This window comes from Triplophysa dalaica, chromosome 9 (genome assembly GCF_015846415.1).
Source record: "Triplophysa dalaica isolate WHDGS20190420 chromosome 9, ASM1584641v1, whole genome shotgun sequence".
Taxonomy (NCBI): domain Eukaryota; kingdom Metazoa; phylum Chordata; class Actinopteri; order Cypriniformes; family Nemacheilidae; genus Triplophysa; species Triplophysa dalaica.
In genome coordinates, this window is record NC_079550.1 from 6699694 (window position 1) to 6713436 (window position 13743).

The 13743-nt window shown below is 37.2% G+C and overlaps 1 protein-coding gene across 3 annotated transcripts in view; it reads left to right on the forward strand.

Annotated features, from left to right (window-relative positions):
• The first annotated feature begins 1778 nt into the window (after nucleotides 1-1778).
• fndc3a (fibronectin type III domain containing 3A) overlaps nucleotides 1779-13743 on the forward strand; it is a 75698-nt gene continuing 63733 nt past the window's right edge. Inside the window, exon 1 of one of the 3 annotated variants that reach the window (XM_056756204.1) lies at nucleotides 1779-2159. Coding sequence is in view for 2 of the 3 variants with exons in the window: in XM_056756202.1 (XP_056612180.1) it covers nucleotides 7335-7438 (104 nt within the window). In the remaining variant the exon portion in view is untranslated. Of the gene's footprint in view, nucleotides 2160-7166; nucleotides 7439-13743 lie in introns of those variants that run through there. The other 2 variants (XM_056756202.1, XM_056756203.1) reach the window with 2 other exon arrangements.

Genomic DNA, 13743 nt, shown 5'->3' on the forward strand with positions numbered 1-13743 from the left:
GATTATTCTGAAAAAAAACAATGTTTTTGACTTGTAATGTTAAGGAAGTAATGTACACAGACAATAGATAATGGTAAAAATGTATTATAGGGCTCTCAAACAATCAATCGCATCCAGAATATGTCTGTGTAAGGTTTTGTATATATGTATTACTGTATACAGGCCTATACTGTATAGAGAGAGAGAATGATTTAGATTTGTTTATTTATAATTACCAATAAATCAAATTATGCTAAAAAATATATATATTTATAATTTTCTAAAATATTTTTGTGCATTCATGTGTGTGTTTATAAATACAAAATTAATATGCACAGTACAAAGAAATATATTATATAAAACAAACTTTTATTCTGGATGTGATTAATTGCGATTAATCACTTGACAGGCCTTATTTATTGCTATATTACCATTTAATTGAGACGGTTTTAATGTTATTGAATGTTAGGCATGAGGTATGGGTTGGGTATTGAGTTGGCTGACCAATATAGGTTGGTACCAATAATTAGGCAGCAGATGGGACAACATAATGTCTATTCAAGCAATACAGACCAAAGTTATTTTACCCATTAAATAATATAAAATTAAAATAATACATCATCTATAATGTGTAGATTCTAAAACACATCTGTAAATCATCCACGATCGCATGGTCATACTAAAACAACTATCATAAAAAAGGCCCGAATTTGCAAACAAATTGTTGTATATTTGTCTGTCTTGGCCTTCATTTTGGCAATCTGTTACTATTTGATGGATTTAATAATGCACTTGGATCCTTACTCCTTGCCCTGCTTTTTTAGTGTTTTTATTAATCATTTACTGTAGTTTAAAGAAGTTGTTTGGAGAAAAAGATGGAGGAGTTTTGGCAGTTTTGGGAGAAACTCTTAAAACATAAACAATTTCTACAGATTTGGACTCTGTAGGTAAATATCAGGGAGAAAGCAATAAATCATTGCTGGAGTTTAATAGAAGGTAAGTGAAAAACCTGAAACATATTGGAAGAACATTGTATTATTTTATTAAATGATAATTTTATGAAATATAAATGAACAAATAGCTGTTTAAAAATACAATTTTAGTGTTTTTTATTTAAACTAATTACTAGAGAGTTTGCAGAGTTGAAGTTGCAACGCCCCCTTCTGGACGTGCAACATTCTTGTGATCACATGTGATAAACACCTATTTTTAGAAGACAAACTCCTTAATGAAGCTCGGTGTCAAACGTAAGTATTTTTTAATCCTTTTCCATTAGGCACACGACCCTATGTCGCTCTCTGGTGGATAAAAGGGTCACGTATCCAACATTCCCGGACTCGACTACATTATCAAAATGTATATTGTAATAGCACGCTCAAAACTATTAATTGATATAAGAGAAGAGGTTTATATAATCGGGTATTCTAGAAAAATATATATTGAAAAAAATGTAAGACTTTTGTTTTATTGGGTAGGCATCGGAGAGGAGCGCGTACACGACTCTGTGGCCCCCTCTGTCGGCTGAAAGAGAAAACGGCACTTACATTCGAGATATTGTCGTACATCTTACAAATATATTCAACTAAAAAATACAGTTAGAAATGTATAATTCCCCATACAAACATTGTAGTTAAAATGCGACAGTTAAACGTTATATAACAAACTATAAAACTAGTAAGTCCATCTGTGCTTCGATTGCACTTTTCCCTGTCAACAACACGTCTGAATACATATTGCATAACAACAGACACAGAGAGAATGGGAATGAAAGTTGCTTTCGGTAACGAGGGCTGACGCGCTCGCGATACGCATGCGCAGTGACGTGTGTGTACATTCTTGAGCGAAAAATGATGGCGATTATCCAGACGCTTCAAGAGTCTGCGCTCGCCTATGGATGGAGGTGGCCGTAAAAACTGAAACTCTCGGGGAAAAGTTGTTTGCTCGGGAAGATCGCGATCCGTCTCCGCCTCTGGACGTTTTCAGACGTGGGAAAAAGCGACCGGACGAGGCTCGAGGCTGTAATCTGGTGTGATATTGAAGTGTGGAACAGCCACGTAGCTCACAGAGATCCAGCTCACACACACTGGCCTAGTACTTTTAAAACCCTCATAGACACCTACACATCAACCCGAAGAGGACTGATCGAGGGAACGGAAGATAAAAAGGGAAAACGACCGTTGGTGAGTTTCATTCGCGTTTGCACTTTGTTTGTATTTACTAAATGTGCATTTCTACACTGCCTGCGTTAAATGCAGTAGAATGTGGGTTCATTTATATCACCGTCTACATATGCTTCGTCAATTTAGACTTGCTTGGACCACTTCTGGTGTGTAACGTTTGTAAAGTGTATCCGTGTTTTAAAGGGAAAGAACAGAGCGCGGCCTGAAATGCACACGTCAACGTCATCTGATCATAGAGCTGCAGATTAAATGCTGCTGCAGTCACTTACCACACTCAACGCTGGCTGCGTCTCAACATTTAGGAAGCTGTCTAACTAGACAGCACGATGGTTAAAGCGTTATTTTGTGAACGGGACTAAAACGCCCTTAAATGTTAGAATTTTGTAAACCAGAGACAGTTCTCTAAGTTTTATACACGATCAATGGCACTTTCTGCTTTTAAACAGTTCTCATGGCCACCTCTTCGTTATATCCTAGTTTCTAAAAGTCAGCCACAAGTGTCGGAAATGATAAATGACTGTGAACTCTTTTCTGAAGTTATGCTTGTTTCAATGTTTTAAATTGCCTGCTCCTTTCCTGGTTATATTACAGTTTGCCACCAGATGCCAGAAATGTTCAGTAATTCACTCACAGACTGTATTGTTTCCCCCACTTAGTTTTTTCGAACAATTAAGTACATACATACTGCTAACAAAACAATTTGTTTATATTAATATAAAACATAACGCTGTTGGTGACAGGATGCAGGATTATTTGACATTTTTCATTCTCAGTTCAATAGTTGGATATTTGTGCTGTCTTTAAAGTGATAGTTCACCCAAAAATTCATTTACACACCTTCAACTTGTTCCAAATGTGTGAAAATGTCTTTGTTTGGATGAACACGGAGAAAGATATTTGGAAGAATGCTTATAACCAAACAGATAAACACAGAGAAAGATATTTGGAAGAATGCGTATAACCAAACAGATTAACACAGAGAAAGATATTTGGAAGAATGCGTATAAGCAAAAAGACAAACACAGAGAAAGATATTTGGAAGAATGCGTATAACCAAACAGATAAACACAGAGAAAGATATTTGGAAGAATGCGTATAACCAAACAGATAAACACAGAGAAAGATATTTGGAAGAATGCGTATAACCAAACAGACAAACACAGAGAAAGATATTTGGAAGAATGCGTATAAGCAAAAAGACAAACACAGAGAAAGATATTTGGAAGAATGCGTATAACCAAACAGACAAACACAGAGAAAGATATTTGGAAGAATGCGTATAACCAAACAGATAAACACAGAGAAAGATATTTGGAAGAATGCGTATAACCAAACAGATAAACACAGAGAAAGATATTTGGAAGAATGCGTATAAGCAAAAAGACAAACACAGAGACAGATATTTAGAAGACTTCGTATAACCAAACAGATAAACACAGAGAAAGATATTTGGAAGAATGCGTATAACCAAACAGATAAACACAGAGAAAGATATTTGGAAGAATGCGTATAAGCAAAAAGACAAACACAGAGACAGATATTTAGAAGACTTCGTATAACCAAACAGATAAACACAGAGAAAGATATTTGGAAGAATGCGTATAACCAAACAGATAAACACAGAGAAAGATATTTGGAAGAATGCGTATAACCAAACAGATAAACACAGAGAAAGATATTTGGAAGAATGCGTATAACCAAACAGATAAACAGAGAGAAAGATATTTGGAAGAATGCGTATAACCAAACAGATAAACACAGAGAAAGATATTTGGAAGAATGCGTATAAGCAAAAAGATAAACACAGAGAAAGATATTTGGAAGAATGTGTATAAGCAAAAAGACAAACACAGAGAAAGATATTTAGAAGACTTCGTATAACCAAACAGATAAACACAGAGAAAGATATTTAGAAGAATGCGTATAACCAAACAGAGAAAGATATTTGGAAGAATGCGTATAACCAAACAGAGAAAGATATTTGGAAGAATGCTTATAACCAAACAAATCTCAACACTCATTGACTGCCATAGTAGGAAAATTTACTTTATTATGTATTTTGTTCTGTTGAACACAAAACAATACATTTTGAAGAATGTAGGACAGCAAACAGTTCTGGGACACCATTGTTTTTTCCTACTATGGTAGTCAATCGGTGTTGAGATCTGTTTACAAGCATTCTTCCAAATATCTTTCTCTCTGTTCATCAGAACAAAGAAATGTATACACATTTGGAAAACCTCCAAGGTGTGTAAATGATGACAGAATCTTCATTTTTGGATGAAGTATCACTGTAATATCATGACATGCATGCTTGCTGTTTAGGTTTATAAACAGAGCTGTGCTGCAGGATAACATTGGTTATTTATTAATAGACCCAGGGCTGATAACTATGCAAACATTGTTTGTTTTAGAAGTTCCTGCTGTGCTTAATTTCCTCATCTTGTTCAGTCTGACACCCTTTTTTCTTAAAATGAGTCTTCAGCTCTCCTGAAATATTGTCCTTATGTACAAAAGGTTAGATCATTAGGTGTCAGTGCCAGGTTTCATGTATTTGGGACTTTTTTGGCTTTGTAATAGAATCTCTTTTGTTTTCCTTCGAATGTGATATAATTTGTTTGGTTTACAGTATAATCCCGTCCCCTTGTGGGCACATCTGTGTCCTTTTTCAGCTGTTGTTCACAGGTTATGTTATGCATCGCTGCTTTGATAATAGATATGTGATCCATCACAGCGTGTAGTAAACTTGTTTTTCTGTTTTCATGGACACTTTGTGCGGAAAATCAGGATCGTCGGTATCCACACAAACACACGGCAGTTCAAATTGCACCTGATTGTTACGGTTTCAGATAATCCAGCAAATTCCGCCATATGTGTGTTTGTCATGAGGGTTGTAGCTACACTGCCACTAAATGTTCATTGGACTGTTCACACTTTTGCAGTGTTCTTCTAAACCGTTCCTGTCTGAAGAATGCTTTGATTTCCACTGTTTGCTGAATTTTACAGGTGTTTCGGACTAAATGTTTATCAGTTGCAGCTAGAGCAGCACGGTTAATCGTTAAAAGATCACGATCTCTTTAAAGGGGTCTTATGGTGCGATTACGTGTTTTTTTGTGTCTTTAGTGTGTTATAAGTTGCCCATGCATGTATTAGACATGTCAAATTGGAAAAATGTAAGTGTCTGTACAAAAGATGCATTCTATCTAAAAGCAAATGCTCACCCAGACCTGCCTGAAACGCCTCGTCTAACCACTCCCCGGCAAATATACGTTACTTCATAACATGACTTAACTAAGACTGCCCAAATGTAAACGCAAATAAGGTGGGCGTACTTGTAAACCTCATTGTATCGTATTTATTATGTTACTGCTGTAATGCGAGCTTGTTTCTATCTAACACAAACTTTGAATGATGTATATGGTTGTTTGTTTATAGTCTTTATAACATTGTATATAAAAGGTTAAACAGTTAGCTATAGTTTTTAACCAGTTAACATAATATTTTTTTAATAAAACCTTACCAATCCTTAACATCCTTCTCAAGTCACGCTGGCAAAGTTGATGTATCGGCTTGATCATCTTCATTTTCCGTATCAGATCTGGGCTCGAATTGATATAAGGAAGTACAGATGACATTTTATCACCTGTCAGTGCAAATGCTTCGGAACCTGATGTTCCGAATATGGTAAGAGGTGTTACATTTCCGTCACACGTTTGCAGTATTCGACCAATCACTAGTCACTGGTTAACTGGCCATTCATAGCAAACCTCGCTTATCAGAGCGATGCGATTTGTACTGGGAGTAAAACAGAGATGACAGGACAGGTTTGAAATGAGACTAATGATTGTAGTTTGTAGCGCGCACAAATCCGAGTGAGCGCTTATATCGTTCATTACGGTATCAGCGTGTGTGGCACTTATCACTGTATTAACACTAATAGAGAAGCTGCACTATTAGAGCTTTTCATCAAGTTGCCCAGCATTTCATGTTTTCAGGTTATTAGGTTTTTTTAAACTGTTTACAGTGGAGAATAATGCATAGTTATGTTTATCAGCAGTGTCTTTTGTTAAAGACCCCTTCAAGCAATCTGCAGATAACAGGCAATTTTATAAATCTTTCTAAATACCTTTAATTGCAAGTGTCACCATGTATTTGTTTTCCTGATAAATATTTCATATACAATTTACTTCAATGCATTAATACTTTTTAGAAAGTTAAACTTTTACATTTAAAGTAAAAAACACTTCATTAAGGAATTTGTGGTATTACATACCTAAATAAACATTTTTTGGTCAGAAGAACCTCTTGTAAATTATGTATTACTTTAAGTCATCATTCAGAATCGTAAAAGAATCGCAATCTCTATTTGAAACAAAAGAATTGTGATTCTCAATTTATCCAGAACCGTGGAGCTTCGCAGCTGTGTGATGCCAAACTGCGTATGAAACTCCCCAGTTGGCCATCTCAAAACTAATAGTCTAACCACTGAAACTTAAATGCTGACTCAGAACCAAAAAGCTTTAGCAATGAACGAATTAGCATGTTGCATTAAAATATAAAGCCCAAAATTTGGAAAGCTAAATCTTAAAATCGCAATGGCATACATGAGCGAAGAGGAGGACCAGTGATTATCTTCCCATTGTTCTTGTTTTGGGAAATATTTTTTCCTGCTATTTTTGGAAGTACCATTTACATTTCATTCTGGCATCTGCATAAGGGACTTTCTGATCTGTCTCTATGTTGGTTGTTTTTTTTAACTGAAAGGCAGATGTTGTCATGCTTGATGTTCTTTCTCCTGGTGTGATTTTCACCGTTTCGTTTGGTTTGACCTCATACCTGCAGCTAAAGTCAAAACCTGTTTTTTTTTGCACATCACATCACTGACGGGAAGCATATTGCGTAATTTATTTCCAAATCACTCTCTGAATAGTTTGTTTTCTTAGTGTGAAACGTCAACTCTTATTCAAATGAAAAACAGAAAGGGACGCAGAAACCTTGGACTGTCCACTCGGACTTTCCGAGTGTTGCTGTGGCACAGTTTATGTTTTATCATCTGTAGAGATTAGGGCTGTACCGAATACCATTTTTTTCTTTTTTTGAGCTTCGAAACTGAACCTATTCTTCTGTCTCAAAAAAAGGCAGGAATATCTCTGTGTGTCTGGTTGCATTTCTATTATGTCGAGAAACTTTCATCCAATCGATTTCACTTATGGTGGCGTGTGTGTAGCTGCAGAACCAAGAGATTGCACCAGTGTCGCATCTTGTTGCCATATGGACAGGTGAGTCGCGACACGTTGACAAAATTACTGATTAACATGGCGGATAAAAGCAGCTTGTTTATTCAAACCAAAATATAGTATAGGTGACGGTGTAGCTACTACTTTCAAACTTGTAGTGCTGTTGTGATATGCCAGTTTTAAATCGCACATTTTGCACACTGCCTTTGTTTTGTCCTCACTGAATTTAAAGTGCTCCCACACAGCTGAGGTCTTCGGCATTTTGACGTCTGTTCCAGAAGAACTGAATGACCTTGAGGACGTTCACTCATGGGCGATTTATATAAAAGCGCGAATGAGAACGGTTTCGTGGGGGAATATTCGAATTTCAAAATTGAAAATCGAATGGCAACCCACCAAACGAATATTCAAATATTCTAGTACAGCCCCAGTTAAGACACTAGCATATTATATGACATCATAATTTGAATTGAAACACATTACTAGTGGCTCTTGCTAATCAAAGTATTATTTAGGGTTCTGGGCAATTCCAGTGTTATAGATGTGACAGAGTCAAACCTTGTAATATAATTTCTAAGACAATGCATACATAACAAATACATTGAATCATATTTTTATATTTGACTAAACCTCTGTTGATAGAGTCCAGACAATGTCCAGAAACATCAGACCATGCATGAGTTTTCAATTTTAAAAGAGAGAAAAATGCATATGACAAAATAGGACACACCATTTTAAGAGACTACTTACTTTGTAGGATTTCTGTGAATTAAAATGTACAAACCAGAAGCAATAATACCTAACAAATGAAGATGGGTTGGCTCTTTGTAGACAATTAAATTAAGAGGCATTACATTTCAGTCACACGCTTGCAGTATTCGACCAATCACTACGTACCAATCATAGCACACCTCACACCACACTCAGCTTTGTAAAAAATCAGCACGTTTCAGAGAGGCAGGGCAAAGAGGAGGTACAAACATGCACGATATGTGGAAAATTCTGCGTTTTTGAACCTTAAATCGTGTATACACATTGCATTCCATCTAAAACAAACGATAATATTCGTTTTAGCCGTATCTTATGACTCCTTTAACATAACAAGAGTGCGTTAAATGGCTATTATAACAGAAATAAAGCTATTTTATGCTATCCTAAATCAACAAATCTCTATAATGAAATATAACAAAAACTTTAATAACACTTAAATGTTTCACAAGAACTCCATTCCAGTGGATGCTGTAAACACGCCATCAACTCGATTGCCGCCCACCATCAAACAAGAAGTTAGCGCGATGTGAGAAGTGTTTTCGCATCTACTCCTCGAACAAGATCTTGTTGTTAGTGCACTCTGTCTGCGTTGTGTTGTGTAGTGTGCGTGCTGCTACAACAAGAAGATGAAGGATGAAAAGAAACCTTGTGGTGTTGTGGAAGAGCCCAGCAATTCAAGTAGTCTCACAGTCCTGTAGTGTCAGCTCGGCTTTACCTGACCAAAGAACTATTCAGATGGTAATTTTTTATCATCTGGGCACAAGAAATTTTCATCATTTACAGGGGTAGATTGGTGATTTTCTTGCTGTCCGAATCCAGAATGTTGGTGTTTTTCTCAAACCATCTGCGAAAAAATCCCTGGCCGAGTTGCCTACAATTTTGACAATGACCAAGGTTGTGTGGTCATTTGCAGTCCGAATCGACCTATCTGAGTATATTACAAGTGATACATCCCAAAAATGTTTTATAAGTCTGTTCTGCACTTAAAAGCACTTTAGAGTGTTGCTCTTTAGGAGGTTCAGATGGCACAGCATGACTCACAGAATGTCACATCATGCGCGCACCTGAAGCGCTTCTGCGAACAGAGAGAAACCGTTATCGTGGGTGTACGCAAATAAATGTAAACCCTTTACAGCTTTGAACAATATCTTATGTATCCATTTGATGACCAGATGGTACAGAGTTTTGGTTGTTAGAGTGATCACGTAAGGTACTGTAGATACATTACGTGTGCACACAAAACATATACACACAACATACGAGGTACCGGAGTGATATCTGAACATCCTTCTGTGGGTTGGCTGTTTTGATTTAGGCCAACTGGCACATAGACTCTCTGGGAAGCACCCTAAGATATTGTACCTAGTTAGTTTTTCTTACTTCCCCTGTAAATTCCAAGTCATTTCCTCTAAAGACACATACAGAAACCTGGTTTTCGGTGCGTAAATGTGACGTGAACCATTCTAAAGAGCATCCTTGTCAAATCTGTGAAGTCATTTCCACCCACATCGTGTGGCTGAGGGCTGGGGTACTACCCAGTCACAGGAAGAGCTCTTATCCATGTGCTTTCATAGTCATGCTGGATCTGTTCACCACTTAAAATAACTGTTGCTATTGTGGATGTGAGGGAGTGTCATTCAGTGCCCCCCTCCATCTTCCGGTTACACATTCTAGGAAGCCACCACCTCACCTGTCTGACCTTTTGCCCCTGAGAGAACGGATTGGCACCTGTAGTTCGTGCTCCATCCATGTTCTGCCTGAAAGGATATATTTGGCCTCCCTCTGTGGCCTCTTTCACGCTACAGTATTGCGCTACAGAAAAATCGCAGGTTTACAACTGAATCTGAACGTAGTACCTTAGAATGCTGTTACTCATCAGAATCATGTGGCCAAGCAACAGTTTGTTGTCATGATACTAAAGTATAAGTTGTTGATACCACATTCTTTGATCCCGCTGGAAAAACTAGTGTAGTATACTGCTATTGCCTTTTTTATTTCATATTAATATTAGAGGGATAGTTTACCCAAAAATTTACTTTTTTTAATTGATTCACACTCATGCATTGTAAACATGTACGACTTTCTTCTGTAGAACACAAAAGATTTTCACAAAAGGTTTCTTTACGGTGAATTGGCCATAAACATTTATTCCAAGAGTGATAATAAATGTTTCTGAAAATAACAACTATTGAAAAGATTACTGAAAATCTAAGTAGTTTTCACTAACTGTTAAAGATTGGGTGACACGTGCAGTTTCTGCCAATCTCATATTAATCTTGAGTACCTAAACAGTAGTATTGCATACATGGTATCTGAGGGTGATCAACAAATGGTGAAAATTTTTTAGGCTGAAACATCCCTTTAAAAGAAGGAATAATGTCTATATCATAACAAAAGAAACCATAGAAATAATAACAAAAACAATATTAAGAGGTTATAGTGTGTTGATTGTGGAAACCAAACAACAATGACTTCCTTTGTATGAACACAAAACCTCATAGACATTTCTCAAAGTATCTTCTTTTGTGTTCTACAGAAGTAAGAGTCTAATACGGGTTTTGGATGACACGAGGATGAATAAATGATGAAAGAATCACTAAAAGAACTTTACTAAGTAGAAGAACTGAATCATTACAGAATTGATAGTGAAAACAATAAAACCAAGTAATCAATGCTTTATTTTTTTTAAGGTATTTCAGGCATCTCAAGTAAACATGTACAGTGAAAAAAAAACATTTAAAATACTTCAATTATGGATTTGCTAAGTACCAAAAGCAGCTAAGATGAGCTTTCACACAAGCATTTATCATCTAATGACTCTTGTGAGTTACGTAATATGGCCCTTGTCAAGTCTAACCATGTAATTTGTTTGTCACTGTTGTTGTTGTTCAAACTCTGTTGGTTACATGCTGCTTTTAAATCGTATGTGTTGGGTAAGAACAGAGAATGGCAGAAAATAATAATAATTAACAAAAAAATAACAGCATGATTAAAAGATGTTTCTCTTCTTCCTTCAGATTATTTTATTAATACTAATATACTATAATTATTATAAAATTAATTATAAAATCTACACACATCGATATTAATATAACCCTGAATTTTAATCTTCAGGGTAAAACTACTCCTGCAACATTTATGAATGGATGCTTGAGGAGATTCCTTCGCCCTCCATGTGAAAAGCTTTGTGAGTGTGAGGAAAGTGATATCTAATAAATTACTGAAAAGGAGAAAACTAAAAGAAAAGAGGAAAATGAGAAGACAGGTGAGCAATATCTGTGGCTCATAACATCATAAGCTTTCCTGTGGCTCAGTGGTTAAAGCAAGGCACTAGAAATGCCAAGGTCATTTGTTCCATCCCAGGGGATTGCACCTAGTCAGAACCTAATGTATAATACAATGCAATGTAAGTCGCTTTGGATAAAAGCGTTTGTCAAATGCATAAATACAAATGTAACATCATTGCCAAGTGAACTTTCAACCCTGACCGCTCTAGAAATCACATATGGGGCTAGCAAGCGTTCAGAAAACCAATGGCGCAACGTCCAAGCATCACTGTGGTTACTTAAACGCCCAAGAATCCTTAGAAAGCTAATTTATTGTAATATTGAGTTGGCACCGAAGTACCGTACTCCTCATACTGTGAAAGTAAGAATAGTATCTTGAATTATTTGCCCAGGCTTTGCTGAATTGAACCTGAAATGCCCTTAATACCTGACCAGGTCTCAAATGGCCATCTCCCTAAAGCCTTTGTCTGCTGAGAAGCCATTTGTTAAGTCTTAGCTGGATTCGTATTACTGAGCATCACCCCCATAACTTGACCGCATGCAGGTTTAAGCAGGGGACTAGCTTACGGATTAGGCTGATCACCGCTGCTGTCCAACACGCATGCGCTAGATACTAATGATCTTCAAGGACACATGTCATTTCCTACTTATTACCTCTCCGCCTGTGACTCATAGAGAGTGTGATGTAGTTGAGAGAGAGAGAGTGACGAGTAATGAGTTCATTTGAATTCGTTTCGGAGCATGTGCCAACGTGGCAGAAAAGAAATGCCGCATTTTCATTCATCTCCTGCATGGCACCCAGACAGGTCAAACGGTCTCCAAATATAACGCACGAAGGCCTAAAATAGGCTCTTTTTGCTTACGCACGCTTAAAAAAAAAAGGAAGAGCGTCAATGGCGTTTGGTGTTTGACGTCCCACGCTACCCTCGAAACCACGACTGACCCTGACAGGATGAATGGAGCGAAATTGCCACACTTTTAAAGCAAAGTACAAGGGCACATGTAAGTCAGTGGAAATACTTGTGCCTCCTCCATACAGATCGAGATGTTGAAAACAAAACTTGAGCCTAAGGCGTATTTCTTACATTGAGGGTGAGAGGTAAAAATTGACCCTGTGAGCAAGTCAAGCAGCCATTCTGACATTCAAATGAAGTGACCATGCTTGAAAACAAGGCGTTAGAGCTGCTTACTAGTTGTTGCGTTGTTTTTTCGCACTTTTTCAATATGAGTCAAATTGTGAGAGATTGAGAGGGTGTTGCTGTTTGTTCATAAATACGAATTAAATGAAAAAGACAAAAACATGGATAGAACAACATTTGCTCACCATTTGCAGTATGACATGTTGGCCATTGATGATTAATCATATGGATGCATATTGCTAACAGACATAAACATGCATTCAGAGTCCTTGTGTATGTCAGACAGGTATGTAAAGATCAGCAACCAGGTGTTATTACGTTGTGAGTTGCAATTTCTTTTACGGAGAGACACGTGTGACTCTAAAACTGCGCAACTCATGCTGCACAGAGAGACACATCTAAAACAGTAATTTTAAAAGGGAAGAAGACGTACTTGACTTATAACTGCGCATATCGCTAGTGCTGTCACAGACCAACTAGTCAGCAATGGTCATTAATGATTATTATCGATTTTATTGATTAGTTGTTGCAGCCCTAGTTACGACTTTGGACCATGTCTCAGGTTTAGCCCCAAACATGTAAACAACAGCTGCTAACATGCTAAACACATTATTTAAGAAAGGCGATTTAAAAACAATGTGTATTACTTAATTCTTCTGGAGATGAAGCTTGATCGCTAATAACTCCGGCCCCCGAGGTCGCAGCGGGACGAACCCGGGCTCCATTTACATCCAACAACAGCACACATTTGTTGTTTCTTAAACAATTTTGTCACTGGCTAGTGGCTACATCTGCTCTTGCCTTAAAATGGCTGACAGCGCGTCTATAGGGGAAGATGGAACTACCCGCTCATAAGGCGGAGTCTGTGAGCGTTCATGGGCAGGCAACAATGTGACATCAGATTGAAAGGGGATCGCCAACAGCCTGTTTTGTGTCACTGTTGTGGTTTAAAGGAGATTACAAAAAGAAGAATAGATGGATTTGTATAATTACAGGGTGTTTCTGCGCGCACGCTGGCGACTCAATTTTCTGGGGTAGCGGCCCTTTAAAGCGATTGTTCACCTGAAAATAAACAAAAATCTACAAATTATTCCCTCTCATGTCGTTCTAAACCTGCATGTTTTTCTTTCTTCAGTGGAACACAAAATAA